Source organism: Thermobia domestica, chromosome 2 (assembly GCF_964235325.1).
Source record: "Thermobia domestica chromosome 2, izTheDome1.hap1.1, whole genome shotgun sequence".
Taxonomy (NCBI): Eukaryota; Metazoa; Arthropoda; class Insecta; order Zygentoma; family Lepismatidae; genus Thermobia; species Thermobia domestica.
Window position 1 is genome coordinate 86,841,787 of NC_137455.1, and position 20,704 is coordinate 86,862,490.

The following is a 20,704-nucleotide window of genomic DNA, read 5'->3' on the forward strand; positions in this document are numbered from 1 at the left end:
TAACGAATGATGTTTTTACCAGGTTTCATGGATATACATCCAGTGGTACAGAAACCATCAGCCACACTGTATTTACAATTCGTTGGCAACACTGACGAAATGGTTACATTTGGGTGCAAAGTGATATTATCAAACCCTTGCCCGAGTCACGTTCTAGCAATGAGCCAAACAGGAACATAATGGGCTCAGGGGCTTACGCGTGATGCATCGTAACATTCATTTTTACTTCTGTCAAATATACCATACATAGGGTGACTATCAGCAACAAACTGGCCCCATATGGAGTCAGGTTGCGGGTTTGCCAGTGATTTGAAAACGGTTTCGCACTTCTCATGGCAAGAGCTTTCAGATGATGTATAGAGTTTCCCCAGATACTTTGTCCCGGTATGGAATCATTCCTAGTTAGTGTTCTTGTGTTATTACCCTACGTACAGAGTATTCTTGAAAAATAAGTATTAGTTTTGAATTTTTTAAACAATGAACCCATTATCATCCCAAATTCATATTTTGCCAGGTGCTTTACAATACTGTCTATTTATGGAATTAATTTCAAAATTTTAAAATATGTACGTTTTGAAAAATTTTGAAGTAAAATTTTGATTTTGATTTTGAAAATAAAAATTTGGATCAGTCTATATGATGTTGTATATTACAGGAAAGGACATGAAAAATGCTTAAAATGACATATCAACCAGCTCGCTAGCTCAATTAGAAGAGCTGCAATTCTAATTTCAAAATACACTGAACATGCTCTTTTGGGCATATTTTTCCAAACTTTACATAGTCCTATCTTCAATACCGGTCGATATATAATCTGAAATTTGGTATATTTTTCTTAGTCTATCTAGAGGGCATCTATGTACCAAATTTCATTAAAATCTGAGATGGTGAGGTAAAATCACTGTGTTGAATTGATATGGAATGACCCAAAAGTCAGATTTTCAATCCCTTGTAACTTTGTTCGTATTCATTCGAAATCCATCATAACATGATCATAGTTATAGATATCGAAGTACTTTGGATGTGCGTTACCCTGTCTGTTTCATTTTCGTTATTACTGCTGTAGAGCACAACAAAATTTGGATGTTTGTTGTATGTAGTGACCTTAGTTTGTAACGCTGCATGGTAAGTATGGTATTATCAATTTTCCTTTCACATTTGTATTTGAAATTCGTAATAACCTGACGTAGTGCCATAATACAATTTTATGTTGAGTTGGCAACACTGTTAACTATGTGGTATAACGAAGTATGCACACAATGTGTCCCTGCAGAGATTTACGTAGTGCAAAATGTCAGCGTACTTTTGTCCACTAGTTGAACAACCACAGGGCATATCAAGATAAATGGTCCACCCTACATATAAATATAATCTTTTAAAATAGTAGTAATTAATTTATATACTGTTCTTTTTTGTGATCATTAATAGATAATTTGCCAAAAAACAGATGAGGTATTGAAAGAGGCAAGCTTTGAAGATGTGGAGCTGTCAACGTTAATAACAGTATTGGAACAGAGTTGTTTGAACGTAAACTCCGAGCTAGACGTTTTCGAGGCTACAAGACGATGGGCTGTTAAAGAATGCCAGCGTAAGAGTTTAAACCAAGACGGAAACAACCAAAGATCTGTGCTTGGAGCTGCTCTTGGTAAAATTCGGTTTTTGTCTATGTCAGCACCGCAGTTTGCTGAGGGTCCGGCGTTGTCGTCCCTGCTCACACAAGAGGAGAGTTTTGCTGTTCTTATGAACATTTCGTCTCCTGGAAAGTGGCCTGTACCTGAGGGTCTCTGCCAGGAAACTAAACCACGTGACAAGTCTCATTCCACTCCTTCAACTTCAACACAGCAAGAAAGTAGTCAGCTGGATTCCGGCAGAACCATCAAAGATGGAAGCAAGTTTTACTGCTACCGAAATATTCTCCAGGAGCCGCACTGCGTAAATACAAGTATTTTGGACTGTACACTAACTTTTACGGTGGATCGAAATATATGTGTACTGGGTGTTCAGGTGCCAACGCAAGTTACTGATATTTCCACGGAATCTCTTGCGAGTGTCGGACGACAGGTAGCTCCCGATCACACACAAAATGGCTACACTGAACTGCTGTATGCTCACTTGTTAGATTATGACAATAGTAGGTTAACATATACACATTTCACCTCCAGAGTTAGTTATAATTCTCTTATGGAGATAAGCTTTAATAGGCCAGTATACATTCAACGAAATAAAGTATATCGGGTTGGGGTGGTTCTGAATAAAGTAGGCTGGTATCCAATGGGTGTTTGTACACGTCGTATGATCTGTGATAATGTCTTGTTTACCTTTTGTGTAGGGCAGCCAGGAGATTCAATCCGTGATGGATTGATTCGTGCTATCATTTTCTCATATTAGTTGAGTATTCGGGTAACCATGTAGTTAAATTATTAACTTCCACTTTCTGTACATTCAAAATGTGATTTCCTTTGTCTGCTGGATCTTCCTCCTGTGTATATACATGTAAATGGAAATACTCGTTTCATAAAATTACGTGGTGATTGTAGAAATGTTCTGTGCGGCAGAAGTTAAGGAAATAAAATCAATAATCATTTTGAAAGCCTTACACATGTTTTCAACCTGATTGGTGTGAAATTCAAATACAGATGCTCAAATATTAAATCGATGTAAACGACCAATTTATCGATAGGTATATTTTGTATAAAGATTGTAAATTCTAGATTTATACTTTTATTCTTACTTATTTGTATACTCTTCTAAAGGACCTTGAAAATGTTATTCTGCGTTGAAAACATGTTTGGTTTTAATACAGTAAACTCACGATTATCTGTGGAATTGAGTGGCTCGGCAACCGCGGATAACTGCATTTTGCGGAAGGCCTGCAAAATATCAAAAAAAAAAAACTGAGACAAATCAACACAAAAATGCTTTCGAACATTTTTTATTTATATAGGAGGCCTATATATACTACTATAACTTAATAAACAGTAATTTTTTACGCTTACAAATTGGTTGATTTACTTTTTCTCAAAAGAAATCGGTCAACTGCTCTGTTTTTTCGTGGTCCAACACCTCTTCTTTTATTTATATAATTGAAGGTTTTTTTTTTTTTTTTAATTATTACCAAATTTTTGAAATATTTTCTTTTAATACCGTAATTTATTGTCGCAGAAAACTAAGAAGAAAAAGGAAATGAAAGCCGCGGATAGTCGTAAGTTTACTGTATTTGCAAATACAGAAATAAATTGTATAATTATTTTCAATGACGCAGTAATTAATGGGAAATGTATTTAAAGAAACTTGTGGATATACATGGTTAGAACAAAAGAGTTTCCCTTAGACATATGGAAATTAAAATAATCGATACATTGAAATCTAAAGGAATGCTCTGACAACGACTGAGAGCACGAGACAGAAGTACTGAGCCTTCGAAATACAATGATTCATTGCGTTAAAAGAAAGAAAAGTAATTCATCAGATATTCACTAGAGATCTTTCTAGACGAGTGTTTACTTCGAACTGTTTGCTATTGTCTGTAGTTCTAATTTGTAATTCGGTTAGAAATATCGGGTAGTTTTCACTGAAATACTGTAAATATGAAGAGATCTGTTACCTGTTATTTTAGTGATCAAATGTGTATTATCGTTGCACTTCTCAGATGCATTATTTATTAAATTCTGGTACTGAATATGTACAAAATATTGAAGCCACTAACTTCTGTGTCATTCACCGTTTCCCGTATGAAAGATTAATTTATTCATTTCTAATTTAGCAGTAGATTTTCAAATCATAATGTAATTTTACAGCGGAATCTTTTTAATTCGAAGTCGAAGAAAACATAAAAAAAAGTTCGAATTATTCAAAAATATGCATTGTTAAATACCTGAAATCAAGCGAACAAAATTACACGTATCTACATAAAAATAATAATAATATGCAGTAGACTTTACCTTTAAGGGAGCTTATTATTTGCGTGGTACAATCGTAAACATACAACACTATTCAGACGTATATAAGCCACACGTACATTGGAGAAAACACGTAAGTACACTACCACATGCACAAGTTACAATCTTAATTATCTGTTCTCACGTAAAGAAGTTCGTGATCTTCGTTTAATTTGATTTGATTCTTTTTACGCGATTAAGAAAATCAGTTGCGTTTCTTGGTGGAGTATGTTATTAGTAACATCTGGTTGAAGTTGACACACACTGTTTAGTTACTTCATCGCCGATCGTGTCTTCATCATCAGATGTATTTTGTTTTTGTATCACTTTTCTTCCTAGTCTGCCTCTTGACAACCGAAAAACAATTGAAATTGCATTCTGCTATTTGTAATCTATCCAACATTAAAAATTCCTATATTGTAATCACTTCCGGGTTATCCAAACAGCAGGTTCAAAAGTTCAATTTACCTACGATCTTTTACCATTGATTTCAATATACCTTTCAAGAAGTTTTATTCGAATTAACGCGAGTCCGCTGTATTTACGCATTTTAATGCCTGCTGTATTCTGTACACTTCAAGAGACAAAAGCCTGTCGTACTTCAAGTGAGATGTAAAATAATTGACGTGAATTATGCCCCAGTCGGTACATTTCATATCGCTTTCGTTAAGTGATGTAACGAAACACACATAGAATTGCTAAGGTACAGAATTGTACCGTCAGTAGTAGAGCGTTCACCTCTCATGCGTGGGATACCCGGTTCGATCCCAGCTCCCGCCATGTGGGCTTGTGGTGAACAAGCGCCGTGTGTATCTGTTTTCTTGGGGTTTTCCTGTTTCCTCACAGTTTCTTCATTCCATCATTATCACCGAGTTCCTTAGCTTCGGTACATAAATGTAGTATGTATATATATATATATATATATATATATATATACCTAAGGCGCACAAGTTGTTCGCAAATACTTTCGAAAAAATAGCATCTATATTTTTATTCAGAAGTTTATATTGTTTCTATTTATGTACTTTATGATATATTGAAATCACAAAAACAGAAAATTAATTCACTAATACCGAATACCAAATTATATTGTTTTAAACTTTGTACGGAGGTATTTTTAAACGTACTCATTTTTCCAATTCTGGTGTTTAAATTTTCTTCATACTTTAGAAAATTGAAATACTCATCAGTATTATTGATCTGTTAGTAAGAAAAGCTCATTCTCATCTTGCTAGAAATGTTCTGTACCTGAAAGTACCATGCTAGGTGTTAAAAAGTCATCTACTGCATCATTTAGTTTGGTGTAATATAACTGTTTCAAGTATTAGGTGAACTTTCTCTTGCCATAAAATTAACCCTTTTACTGCTGAATGTATATTTCTGGGCTGAGACGCCCTTTGCTACTCACATTTACCAAGCAAGTTTAAATTTGATGTGTTTGAGCGCACGTCGCAAATTTCGCAGTTAATATTTTTAATTAGGAAAGCTCTACTCATTATACGGCATATGAAATTGATAAATTCTGTTGCTTGAGCATTGAGCATTTCAACATTGGAAAGATTAATATAGGTCACGTATAGGTAACATTCGACTGAAAGCTAATTCAACCAGTAAAGATAACTTCTTATTTGTGATGTGATTTTAAGTTGTAATGTATCTTGATTTTTTTAAGTATATTTAGAGCAAGAATGTAGTGAAAGTATAAACGCTAACACGCAAACAATTATGAATGTTCATCATAACGAGCGCATACAATAAAACAACATACTTCTATAATAAGAATTATACTTCTAAATTTCGACGTTTTGATTATGATCGTCAAAGAACTCGTTTAAAAAGCTGTTAGTAAATGTTCATCTTTAATGAAATAGCAGAAGAGATGCAAATCTATCGAAATATGAATGGAATTTCTGAAATATAGAAATGTAGTGTTATTCGGTTTTAAAATAAAGGGAAAAAATTAAACATGACGTTTATGTGAATGTGTTAACTAAAATGTTCTGTGCCATTCTATAGCTATATACAACATGTGCAGTATTACTAAGAAGCATAGCTTCGAGCAAACTAATGAAAATGAAATTAACGATATGGAGCAGCGAATTGAATTTTTCAACACGAGAACTCCACTCAAATGAAATTTATCGAGAATGTATGTTCACACAAACTGACAAATTCTTTCAGAATATAAAAGGAAATATTGGTTTTGTCTTATTTGTATGAACCATCCATAGGTTTTAGAAGAAAGTGTTTAAAGACATATAATAGCACTAGTAATATTTCGTTGTAGAAAATAAGTCATGTATCCGTAGTTCTCTTACTGAAAATTACGCAAATCCTCCAGTTCTTTGATACAGCAAACCATTTCTTCACTGTTTCAATAGGATAATTGTAATCCATAATATGCTGCGTGTAATAGTGCGAAGTGGCTGCTTGTGTTTCTGTGGGGTTCAAGTATCGGGTTTTAAATTCTTCCAATAGATCTGATTTTCACATCAGAATCTTAATCTATTTCGGTCTAAGCAGTTTTTTTTTTTTTTTTTTAGGTATATGTAAAACACAGATAACAGTAGATTCTGTGTGCGTCGGATAAAATGAAGTTGTAACAATTCTTCACTTCGTTTATAATAGTAAATTCTACTTTCAATACATAAGCATTTACTGACAGCTTATCGAATTAAGGAAGTTTAAGTCGTAAATTTACCAGTAGTTGTAGTATTACATATAACACCGTGTGAATGTCAGAGTAAGTTATTTGTGGCTAAAATATTTCTCAGATTCATCGTGAAATATTAAGCACACATTAAACTTAAAATTCTGTTTATAATCCTGAAGTAATGAGCGCAATTGAGATACAGAAAGTAATTCACCAAGCGGGGAAGATAAGACGTTCCATTCCATTGAAAGTAATGTGCCAGGGTATATATAAAAAGCATAGCACTGCCAATATCCTTAATATTAATTACAGGAAAAGAATTTTCTGGCTAGATAATTCCCAACTTAAAAATCCGTCTCTAGTCAAAAGTGACATAATATTAATGATTCTAAATAGATATTAAATGTGGCATACCATACAGAACGGATTTTTACTTATTTATTGCGTCTATATGGTGAGATAACGTCGATGCCCATGCGCTACAAATTTTAATAAAATTTTAAAAAGTTTCGGTAAGTTGACCTAATTATGCAGAAGTAATTTTGTCAACTTTTGGTTCAAGTACAACGTTATTATAAATTGTTCCCTGAGAATAGACTGTAATTAGCCATGATGCACATAGTCCAAAGTTCTGTTCCCATTCGAAGACCCAATACCCATTAACCTACTCAGTACATTTCTTAGCATATCAGCTAAGCAATACATTACTTTGTAGTACTCGTTAACGAAATAATCCATTATAGACTTGCATATATGCCTCAAGCATTGCATTCTTTTAATAAGACCCCTTTTCTATAATTTACCTTATTTTGGGTGTGTACTGGTCTTAGAGATTTATTATTATTTAATTTACGTAATCCTTTTGATTGTAGATTCCCATATATTTTACAAACCAGTATCATACAGCGGATAAATCAGTTGATATGCGTTCATGATTTATTTTTTTCTTTCTTGAAAGTAAGGGATGGTTTAAATGTACGGAACAATATGTGATCTGTAGGTGAATATTTAAAGAAATTTCGGTTCATATAGAACGAAATACGTAACTTTGAATGGAATATTTTTCAGATGTGCTTTATTTAGAAATTTCTTAGAAGTTAGTTTTTTTTAAAAAAACAAAAAAAAACAAAACGAAGTCTAAAAGAAATTTACTGTATTAAAAAGATTGATTTTTTTTTTTTTTTTTTTAGCTGAGATAAAAATCAGAATAATAGGTTTTAACTAAATCTTAAGTTATTGTTTAACTATTCTGTGGCTTTCTTTTGAGTTGAGGCATGATGAACGGCGTCAACATAATATAAGGCAGTGTTTGTTTATGAGGATATTCTAGATCCTGTCGAAATTGCTCATGACCCATACATACCTTAGAAATTTTCGAAGAATGTTGATAAATTGTTGATTTTTTAAATAGATAATTGTATCGCTGTGTGTTTAAATAATAATATGTATATAACATAAATCTTCCCCTTTTGTAGTTTCTACATGTAAGAGTAGGGTAATGTTTTCAGTAATGTCATTATATTCCATTGTCGACGCATACTTGACAAATAGTGTGGATTTACTCGGTGAATTATGGATATTGCTGCTGTACAGTGTTATGAAATTTGCAGAGTGAATTACCTATTTCTGTGAAGCCATCAGTGCAAATTTCACTGTACTTGCTGTGTTGTGTGCATTAATTTCCTGTTATTTGAATACTTATTGTTCCTCTACTAATAGATTTAATCTAAGTTTGCACATTTATGTGCATTTGACAGTTGTAATTACCTGGTATGATAAGATATTGGAACACACTAAAGTGTAAGTGAATCTTTGTGTAGATATTCATGCTCTTTTTTTTTTTTCGTGTAAGATATTGGAGCAATTATTTTCATTGGAGATAACACGATGAAACAAAATAGATAGGAAGATGCCAGAGGGATATCGAATGGAGTGCTCTGTTTGCTCCACAGAACCCCCTATCGGACCCCCGTTTGCCCTAGTGACTAGCACGCTTGCCTTTGGTGTGCATGGATCCGGGTTGGATTCCCGGTGTGATTACAGTTGAACAAAAAAAAAAAAAAAATGGTTCGGATTCCACTATAATCAGTAGATCCACGTCTCCCTTAGCCGCCCAGGCATAATCGTCGGACGTTAAACTCAATAAACCAAACCTAAGAACCTGTATTATGGGACCAGGGGGTCATCCGAAGATTTAAGTAGCGAGGTATGTAATTTTTAACATAATTAAAATACAATAGAAAAGTACACACTTTTTATAGAAAAAATTTTCGTTTAGGGCACCTTCATAAAATAAGCGGCATTTATTTTTTAAGTTCTTGCACATTCAGATAAAACGTCCAATGGTTATAAAATCAAAAATGGAGATAGGAAATGTGAGAAAGCACATTCAATGGAGGCTCGGCTTGGCCCACAGGGTCCCTATCATGAAGCCCTGGGGTCCACCCGAAAATTTTAAAATGGTATGGTACGTAATTTGATACATCATAGATAATGTGATTATACAAAACTAACAACTTTTACGGGGATAAGTTTTTCGTGTGAAATATTGTTTAGAAAATGGCTACCATTTATGTGTGTTTTATCTGACTGCGCAAGAGTTTACAATGAAATTGTGGCCATTTCATAAAGGTATCCCACACGAAATATTTTTTCTACAAAAGTTGTTTTTCCATGATCCTTTCAGTGATGTATGAAATTACATATCTCATCATTTAAAATTTCGAGTGGTCCCTGGGGCACCATGATCTGGAACCGTCTAGGGTAAGCAGAGTGCTCCATTTGATGGCGCCTTTTGAAATTTTATTTCATTTTTGCTTCACCCGTTTGTCTCCAGTCATTCGTGACTTAGGCTCGTTGAATGTTTTATCTAAATACACAAGAACTAAAAAAATTAATGATGACCCTTTCGTAAACCGTGCTTTATTACACAAAAGTTGTTTGTTTTATTCATAGTCTTTTGAATGATGTTTTAAAAATACAAACCTTACTATTTAAAATATTGGGTATTATAACGAGAATATTTATATATCTATATATATTATTATTATTAAATAATAATAGCAGCACTTTTATAAGATATTAAAATCTTACGCTTCCTTTTATTTCCAAAAGATGACTCCTTGAAACCATTACATCACAAAATATTTGTCTTCATAACAACCATACCTTCTTGACAACCTATTCTATCCATGACAATCTAATCAACAAACTTTTTTTTTTTTTTTTTTTCAATATATATTCCTGCTCACTTATTGCGCCTCTGATCATATTCATAAAACAATATTATTACATCATTATGATATTGCGCCTCTGGTCATTGATAACATCATTATGATCGTATCGTTATAGTATTCCCTGGAGCTCTGTAGGGCAAACAGAGCACTCCGTTCGATGCTCCCTGTGACATTTTCCTATGTCATTTTTGTCTCATCATCTCCAACCGGTATTGATTTATAAGCAACGTTTTATCTGATAACCCGGTAGGTACTTCAAGAAACAAATTTCTAAAAACTATTGACAATACTGATTCAGTAAATATGCTTCTTTTAGAGGTATTTAAAAAAAAAAAAAAAAAAAAAAAAGATAAAGAATTGTACAAATATTAAATTATTTCTGAGTTCAAAATAGTTGACTTAATCTGTCTGTAACATGTTGGATTCTGATTTCATTTTACAGATAACAACAGATATGTTCGCAATGAATAATGCTATTCTCAGTAATTTTGTAATTATTATTATTAGATAGCATTCAAAGTATTTATAGCTACAATCATATTATTTATAAATATTAATAACCATTGTTACTGTTTACGTTTTGTGTTTTACTGTGTAGTGTGCAATATACATGGAACGTGTAGAATGTAAATAAATTTTATTGAGTTCATTAAGATTCTTTATTATTAAAATCTACAATCCCAGGTTTAACTGCTTTCTATTCCACTTACAATATGGAAGTAATTATTTAGTTTTATATTGTATTAGTTTTGTATTATTTTGAAGAATTAAAAACTAGTTAAATAGATTTTTCACACAGTGTAGATGTGCTATGATTGTTATTATAGTTCCGTGAATGTGTAATTGTCACTACTGCAAAATACTAACTGATACCGATTAATTGAATGTTAGCATTATCAAGCAGACCACCATGTACTTCTCATTTAACGTTACGTAATATATCTAGATCTTTTTTGCGCTGCACAAATATCTTCGTAAAATTAAAAATAATGGATACACATGACCACCTTGTGAGACTATGGATTCTTTAATGGGTCACTGCATGCAGGGTTCCCATATTCTGGAAAATCAAGGAAGTCAGCGAAATGAGAACATCATACGTTTTGCGTAAAATGTCATGGAAAGTCAGGGAACGTAAATGTGCTAAATGACATTCTTCTTTTCAATCTAATTCTCTATCAGGTGTACAGATTAACATGTGAAGAGGACCACAATGTTACAGCATTCCCATGATGACAGTGATGCTGTGTTGCTATTTCGTGCTGAGGGAGTGAGGTACTGTGTGGTGTGTATTTGTGTGTGACAGAGAGGGGGATAATTGATCATGTAAAAGCAGAAATCGAAGTATGACTTGTCATCTTCCTGGACATCGGTTTCAAGATAGAAAAATTACTGAAAGCATGAGATAAACTAGCTTTCAGGCTTGACTGTCGAAACTTTTTGCTGCGTACAATCAAGAAGATTGTGGAAAGGAGCCCTTTGAAATACAAACCGGTACGTGCACTGTCAGCTTTGGACCCCAGGCAAAAAAAAAAAAAAAAAAAAAAAAAAAAAAAAAAAAAAAAAGCTTTCTCAGACTAGGATGAAACGCATCCTACAAACTCTGCATGAGCATAACAGAATATCTGATTTTGTAGCTGAGATAGCAAAGTGTCAATTTATGTCTTTCTGTACTGACAGGGTCTCATGACTTCAGAGAATACAAAGAGAAGATGGGCAGTATCAGGTTAGATGATTTCTTTGCAAAGGTAATGTCCAAGAAACAAGAATTGAATTTCTGATTGGAATGTTGTGAAAATGTTTATCATCCTACGGCAATGTCTCAGTGGAGGGCGGGTTCTTAATCAATAACACACTTATTATAGAAGACCAAACCGAAAATTCTCTAGTAGCACAGAGGCGGGTGCATGATGCAATTATGCTCTGTGGAGGTGTAGATGTTTAAAATGTAAATGTGAAGATTAACATGTCTCAGAGTTGGCAATTTTAGGACTGGGCCACAGTGGCATAGTGGTAGAGCGTTCACCTCTGGTTCATGGGGTCCTTGGTTCGATCCCAGCTCGCGCCAGGTGAGCTTTGTAGTGGACAGACATCGTGTGCGTGGGTTTTCTCGGAGTTCTCCCGTTTCCTCCCACTATTTCATTCATTTCTCATCATCACCATCTCCTTTAGTCTAGACGGCATAACCGTGGGATTTCGTTTCACTTCATTTTAGGACTGATAGTAAGGTCTCAGAGAGAGTTGGCAATGTTGACAACGTGTTATATTGCTTTTTACTGTTTTTTTCAAGCAAAAAATATTTAATTTGCAATGTCAAGATATGTGGTACTGTATCATACATATATTATTACATAAATGATCAATTTTGTGTACATACAATTACTCATATTGAGCAAATGTAAAATAACAAATATGTAAATGGTAATTAAAGGAGTGTGTTGGATGGGTATGGGAATGGAGGAGGCCGTTAAAAAAATGTGATAGACCTTGCCCCCTTATCTTCCCAGTTATATTCAACAATTTATATCAAAAATTTGTGTCTGGGAAATTGATCTTCACTTTTTCGTGGGAACCCTGGAATGCTATGGTAATACAACATACTCAGCGAAAAATATAAAAATTCTCAGAAATACGCATGCCAGCTTATTGTGATAGCTGATTTTAAAAATGCTTTAGTGATTTTCAATCTAAATTAACATTCATTAGTTAATTGTTTATCTAGAACCCATAATTCGAATATGTGGATGCAATTGGCTTGAGAAGCAAGTCCAGACATGTTTTAGAACCAGTAAGTAGGCTTAATAGCAAATTAAAAGGATCTGGTTCGAGTTAACGAAAAGGACTTGCAGGAAGCACTTTCAAACATGCAAAATGAAGATAAATAAGAAAATCAAAGTGATAAAGCGCACAAGAGCAGGACAGGACGGGGCAAACGTATGGAGAGAAAATCGAAGATGTTCCCCCCATTTACGAAGTCTAATATCTTCGGAAGAAGAAGTGAAAAAGACGTAAGTTCAAGAATAGCGCAGGCTAAACAAACATTCAATCGGAAAAGAGGACTGCTAACATCAACTATCTCGTTGGACGTTCGTAAACGATTTATTAAGACCCTGGTATGGAGCGTGGCGGTTTACGAATCAGAGACGTGGACATTCAGAAAAGCTGAAATATCTAAGCTGGAAGCATTTGAAATTTGGTGTTCGCGCAGAATACTGCGCATATCATGGACTGAAAGGAAAAGGAATGAAGACGTACTAAAGAAAGCTAATGAAGGACGACAGATCTTTGGTCATCTTGTTTGGCATCACTGTGCTGACAGAGGGAAAGGCAGAAGGAAAACCAGAAAGATGATCAAGGATAGAATCTAGATGCAGTTACGAAGAAGAGACCGTATCAAAGCATAAAACAGCTCTCCCAAGACAGAGAGGTTTTAAAATTTCTATGTTGCCCATATGGATGGTTGAGGTAAACAAGGTAGTGGTGGTTCGAATTAAACTTAAAATCAATAGTTATTGTGCAGTTTGAAGTAGATTCCAAGGTTTCGACGTAAAGTCTGGATCTTCAATTAGTATCATGGGTAGTTATTTTGCCATGGAAGGCTAAGTTGTATCGCAGCTTTTAAATTTACCATAGCTAATCTCAACATTTGATTCAATTCGTAGTAAGCTTAAATATGACGTATAACATATGCAAAAATGGAAATTCTGTTGCAGAACCATGTCTTCGATCACTTACATTTGTTTCGATATGAGTATTTAAAGCAAAAAGATCTTGGAAACATCCAAAATTAATCGTTATCGTATGTTACAGAAAAGTGCATTTTTCTACTGATTTCTGAATACAATTGTTAAGTTGATTTTGAGTTTAACGGGAATACAATTGTGTTTGCAATTTCATAATCTGAATTATCTGCAAGGGAAGCAATATACGAGGGGCAGTCAAAAAGTTCCCAGAATATTGTTTAGTTTTGGCGTATGTGATGCAACCTCAATGAATCGTGTACAGTACAGTCCTTAGTAGTGTTGTAAAATTTCCGGAAATTTTGAAGCCGGTGGTAAAAAAAAACGTTTTTTCCCGTTTCTTTCCGGAAAATAATGAAAACCTTTGTACAGTAAAATCTCCCTTAACGGACACCTCTACAATACGGACAGATTTTTATGTCCCAGCAAAAATATATGTTCTCTTACGGAACAAAACCCTCCCTTTTACGGACACTCTCACATACGGACGCGGATAGTCCGTTTTTTCCCCAAACGTTTCAATAAGCTCTTCATAACAGACAGGAATTATTCTTGGTTCTGCGATATATTACAGTAGACAGAGAAGTATTTTCCCCACAAGTGTATCTATTATGAGTCTAGACCTGGTGAACCATCAAACAGAACAGCTTCAACTTCAGCTGAACTTGAAATTCTTTTTTGTCTGCCCGCAATAAACTGTTTTCTTCTGGAAATCCTAGAAAACCTTCAATAAGCAATAACACTCATACAGGGTCAGTTGTATGACCAAGAATTCTATGCGAAAGATCTTCCCTTCCCTTTAGTCCTTTTTCCTCTGGGCCTTGTATCTTTCCCGACAATTTCATAGGTAACAAAACAAACATTGATTATTTTACAACAACATTTTCAAAGAGGAATGTTTCGTACTTTTTTTTTTTTTTTTTTTTTGAAAAGCAACATTTTTCTTTTACTTATGATACTGGAACAAGTCTGGGTTGGAGTTTTTCCGGCTTCCTTTTAGGTCAATAAACATATACACTCCCAATAACTTATCTTTTCATCGATTCCGTCAACGAATATACCGCGCCAATGCACACACATACTCACACACACATTTCGACTGATGATTCTCAGAGGACACTTGCTAATGAGTTTTGTTACCCTTGTAGAGGAAAAAGTATGCCTTTTCACTAAACAAAGGAGTTTAGCCGGTTAGTTGGTTCCTAACACATCTTTTGAGAAGGTTCTGAGAATTTTAAATAAATGAAAAACTCCCCCGCACTTTCCCTCCCATGCACATTTTTGCAGTAAAATATATTAACACATCTCCCAGCAATAATATTATTTAACAGAAATGAATCTCTCCTTCATCCCTCCCAGTAATTCAAATATGTACTAAATACACTATTTTCATATTGAATTTTACGTATTTACGCTCATACATAATGTATTTACTGTATATTACTGCATACAATTACTGTTGTGAAAAATTAAATTTTTATAGCCTCTCAGTAACGGACAAAAATTCATGTCCCATTGGTGTCCGTTATTCAGAGGTTTCACTGCATTAGGTTAATTTTACTAGTAATGGAACTATTTTTTTTTTTCAAATGTGCGAAACTGTAAGTTTAGAAACTTTAATATTGCGATTTAAAAAAAAAATCGAAAATAAAACTGTTGTAATTATTCTTGAAAATTAATAGTCTGCACTCCTTTCCTTTATATGCTTTTTGGTCGTTTGTTCGTGGTTGTGCATTAATTACAGAACTTTTACAGTTGGATACACATCTACAATCATGAAGTGTTTCTGTTGCAACAAATAGGGCTCTTGAATGAAACTGAGTTCTTAATATGCACTTTGATCTGGTGAAATTTTGTTAATTTTAACCAAACTACTTCTTAAAAAAGAGAGCAATAGGCAAATTTCACTAATACTCATGCACTAAAACATATAATTACTATTACTAAATATTCTAATATAGATTTTTATATAAACTATGCACAAAATTTTGTATGTAAACAAATACTGTTTTCTACTGTGACAAATTATATAAAAATGAAAGTGACTATATTTGTAACAACTTTTGAACCAACAGATCGATCTCGATAAAATTTTCAACATAGATGGGGTTCGGGCCTAGGTGGTTTTTATCATTTCACTTTGAAGATGCAACTTGGAGGAAGGAATGGGGGCTATATATTGAAAATAACCGATATTAGTGTCAAATCCATAGTTTTTGAGGTTGCTGAGATGAACAGTGACACTTCCGATGCCGCTTAAATCCAAATTCAGCACTGCATCTTAGGGGAAGGGGAGAGAATGTATATATATATATATATATATATATATATATATATATAGATAGATAGATAGATAGATAGATATAGATATAGATATAGATATAGATATAGATATAATGATCGAAGATGACCAATAGTAGTGTTGAATCCATAGTTTTCGGGTTCGGTGACATGAACAGTAACACTTTCAAAGCCGTTTAAATAAAATATCAGGCCCGCAACTTACGGGAGGGGGAAGGAGAGATATAAAAAATGATAGAAAATGATAGATATTAGTGTCGAATCCACAGTTTTGGGGGTCGCTGAGATGAACAGTAACACTTCCGATGGCGTTTAAAACCAAATTCAGCCCCCATCAGTACTCCTAAAAAGGGGGTGACATGTAAATGTAACTGAAACTGACTGTTACTAGTGTCGAATTCATAGTTTTTGGGGTCCAGTTCATTGCTGACAGTTTTGGTGCCCTTTATGTCCAAAATGAAACGTATTCTCCAGGTGCGAAGAACGGGTATTTTGCTACTATTTAATAATAACGAACGGAAGTTTCACATGTTAAATTCTTTAATATATTTCTCGCTACTCAAATTTACACTTGTACGGTGCATATGTATGTGTAAATAAGATCATCTCTCTAAGTTGTTCGAAAAATATAAAAATAATAAAGAGGGATTTTTACCACAAAACAGAAAACTAAAAAGTAAAATTAAAACCTGTTGCTTTAAGTACTTTTCATGCTAGCGAAATACATTGAATATACGCTGCAGACATGTTACAACAAATAAGATTAAGATTGGTTTAAAGGGACAAGTTACATGCCGCTAGATGTAACTACAGTCTTCGTCTCTCTTCCATGTATTTTTTATCTTTCACGAAAATTCACGATTTCTCTTGTAAATTTCAACCTAGAGACTTCAAATTTTTAAAAGAAAGAACTTCATAACCTATTAAAGGGAACAATCTGTGCCGATTTTTTATTTAGAATTTTCTTCATTGTTGAAATGGCTTGATTATTGAAATGGATATCCAAACCTTTAACAATGGAACTGTTTCAACAATAAAGAAAATTCTAAATAAAAAATCTCGGCACGGATTGTTCCCTTTAATAGGTTATGAAGTTCCTTCTCTAAAAATTTGAAGTCTCTAGGTTGAAATTTATAAAAGAAATTGTAAATTTTCGTGAAAGGTAAAAAATACATGTGAGAGATACGAAGACTGTAGTGACATCTATCGACAAAACTTGTCCCTTAACACTAACCTTAACATCAGGCGAAAAAATAGTTTTAAAATTATATTTTCCGTTTTTGTCGATATTTCCGAAATATTTTTTAATGGGTTCAAAATTTTTAGAAATTTTACACAGCACAAGTAAGATACGTATCTCCATAATATATATGATTTTAGCATACCGGTACTAACAAATGATTCTGGCCTCGTTATTTTAACACTTCCTTAATGTAAAGCGGAAACTTCATAAGATTGCTTAAGATAATTTAAATGTGTCTATTTTAATTAATATTATTTTAGTATCTTTTCTAGCCGTCTATCACAGTGCTAACTTTAAGGGAATGGTGCACATATATTTGTTGACACAAATTTTCCCTATTCTAGTACAAGGAACATAACTGTAAACTAATAAATATAACATATTTTTTATTTTAAAAGCATAATGTAGTAAAATATTCGAAAATTTCAATTTTTCTCAAATTTTCCGTTTTTTTTTTCAAGCTCAGGGAAAAACGGTAAAAAAACTGGGTTTTGACCCAAAATTTCCGTTTTTTTTTTCAGACCTTCACAACACTAGTCCTTAGGTTGCCTAATTATGAAATTGACAAGTCTGAACAATTTAAACAGTGTACGAGTAACGTAGCTGAACGCAGGAGTATGTGGTAATCAGTTGTTACAATTCACAGATCGAGCAACGCACAAACGTCACGTTCATGTGCAAATTGAGGAAGATCTGCTTAAGACTTGATAGCCTTAAAAGCAGTTTAGCACCATCGGAGTTTGGCCCTTTCCCAAAGTTAGAAATAGCCTTTTCCTTTTCGCCAACGTAGACAAGATCAAATCCAACGCTGCGGCTGAACTTCCGAGACCTTTCGTCGGTGTTTCCATTAATCGCACAAGCGTTGGAACAAGGGTATATGTGTTCCGAAGGTGCCACTTTTGAGGGCGATTAAGTAAATGTGTACTTATATAGTTGTAATAAAGAGCTGTCACAGAATTCCGGGAAATTTTGATTGCTCCTCGTAAACCAAAGTAGCTACTTCTTACGAGATTTCCTTATTTATTCAATAGTTTCTTCTGAGAATTATAACCTAACATTTTATTTTTTCTTTGCGGTACAAAAGCATGGTTTCAATTCCTAATTAATAGTGATAAGCAGGGCCCGGATCTTGTTGAAAAGTCAACTTTTTTCTGTTACGCACAGGACAAGGCAACTTCAAATAAAAATGTTATCCGTCAACTCAAGGTTCTAAAAGTATATTGTTTTAGGGTCAATTTTTGGTCACTTTTTTCCGTTTTGAACTTTCAGGTCATTTTTTAATATTTTAAGGTAACTTTCAGGTCACTTATGGGCATTTTAGTCTTTTTCTTCTACATAAGGAAATTTTAAAATGAACATTGTTTACGGATTTGAAAAATACGAAGTTATCTCTTTTCCTGCTTCCTGACTATTGGGTTGGAAAACTGCATTCCTAAAAAGTTAATGAATACTAAGCTGCAGTTGGTTGACGAGAGTTGGGGGTTGGTAGATGGTCAAACAGATGGTTTTGGATTATTGACCACAAAGGATGTGATCACGTGCATAACTAAAAATGGATTAGAAGACGTACAAAGATTTTAAACAGGGTTTTTATCTATTATTCTCATGTACACAGTCTACACTTGCGAATTTCTATTTTTTAAGTGTGCTTCATAGTTTCAATTCGTTAGTGATTTGACGCTTTCAGTACGTACAATGTCGTACAATGCACTGATCAATAGACTGCAACTAACTGAAACAGAACTCTTGAAAACGAGTGAAAAATGGTACTTAAAATCTAATAGATATTCAAAAAAATGACAATGTTTAACGGAACAAACGTTTTTAAAAATCGCAAATTTTAAGGTCAATTTTTGTGAATTTTAGGGTCATTTTACAGGAATTTTAGTGTCATTTTATAGGTCACTTTTTAGAAAATTTTAGGTCAACAAGATCCGGGCTCTGGTGATAAGTGTTTACTTTGCAGTTAAAGTGGCCTATATTTTGTTTTGCTTGCGCATAAATGTTAATTTAAGTGATTAGAAAGAATGAATAATTTCTTCGTCAAAATGTGATACTGATGATTTCAATATGGGAAGTAAATATATTCATAGTTTATCCAATAATTGAGTTATCGTTTAATTCAGTATATAATGCTGTCTTCTTCGAAGTAAATGTGTAATAAAGTTCATTTACTGTATTTCAAATATAGTCACTACAAAACTTATCAGCACAGGTGTTTAACATATTGAGTTTCGTAGTTGATAAATATTGATCTCATATGTAGTTAACTTTTAAAGGAATTTTATAAGATATTGAATTATTCGCAAAGTATGAATAAGAATTGTGTTTTACTGTCTTCTAAATTAATCAACAGTAGTTATAAGTAAGTGTATTGTAAAAAAAAAAAAAAAAAAAAGTGTAAAGTGACTTTAAATCTCGAGATATATATATTACGCAATTCTTATTCATACTTTGCGAATAATTCAATATCTTATAACATTCCTTTAAAAGTTAACTACATATGAGATCAATATTTATCAACTACGAAACTCAATATGTTCAACACCTGTGCTGATAAGCTTTGTGGTGACTATATTTGAAATACAGTAAATGAACTTATTACACATTTACTTCTATATATATAATTACAACAAAAATATACATTTACCCATTTACTTACACCTGTGCTAATAAGCTTTGTAGTGACTATATTTGAAGTACAGTAAATGAACTTAATACACATTTACAGTATATATATTATTACATATATATACTGCATTACGATTTACTAACATCTTTTAGCAAATGCCGTAAGCTGGACTTATCCATCGTAACAAAATAAAGTAACCATCTTAACAAGCTGATAATTTTGAATCAGCTATTTGATCATTTCGATAGTATTTATTAATAAGTTTTGGTTGAATATTATGCGTTGTTTGGATTAATATATTATTTCTTTACCAAACAGCAATCGATTGCTTTAACAAGTTATGAATGAATGTTAAACAAAAATAATTATTAATTTTGATTGAAAATAAGTCTTCATGAGCTACACATTTTGACGGATTCTTCTTTCCTTATTTACTCTGTATTTTTCAACAAATATAGGCGTATAAGTCGTGAATAGTTTCCAGAAAAATATTATACCTTTCCTTATGCAGTAACAACCTCAGTGCCGTTGACAAGGATGATGGTTTCGAATTCAGCTTCAGAGTTAATCACAGCTGTTCAACAATGTCAGCACATGAAACGGGTAAGAGGTGGTGGTGTAGTTCTTGCTGATGTTTATGAAACGACGCCTCAGCAGCTTGAAGAATGTTAATTGGCACATTATCATATTAGGAAATAGTTTTATTGGTCGGAAACATCTTTCTACGTCTCACGATTATGCTCCGAAGCAAGCAATGATGAACGAAATGGTGGACTGAAGAACGTGGGAACGAACAGAAGAACCTCGAGAGAGAGAGAGAGAGAAAAAACACACACACGCGCGCGTGAGAGAGAAAGAGAGAGAGAATCTATCTCCACAAAATCCACTTGGCGTGAGCTCGGATTGGGGTTGCCGATTTTTTTTTTTTTTTTCACTATTCACACAATAAATTTTTTAAAAG

At 33.5% G+C, this 20,704-nt stretch overlaps 1 protein-coding gene across 1 annotated transcript in view; it reads left to right on the forward strand.

The window, feature by feature from the left end:
• The window catches only part of LOC145673881 (BTB/POZ domain-containing protein 3), a 43,200-nt gene extending 32,720 nt beyond the window's left edge, over positions 1–10,480 (forward strand). The window contains exon 5 of the mRNA XM_081743673.1: positions 1,429–10,480. Within this exon, the coding sequence (XP_081599799.1) occupies positions 1,429–2,388 (960 nt within the window). The 3' untranslated portion in view covers positions 2,389–10,480. The remainder of the gene's footprint in view (positions 1–1,428) is intronic.
• Positions 10,481–20,704: the final 10,224 nt, after the last annotated feature.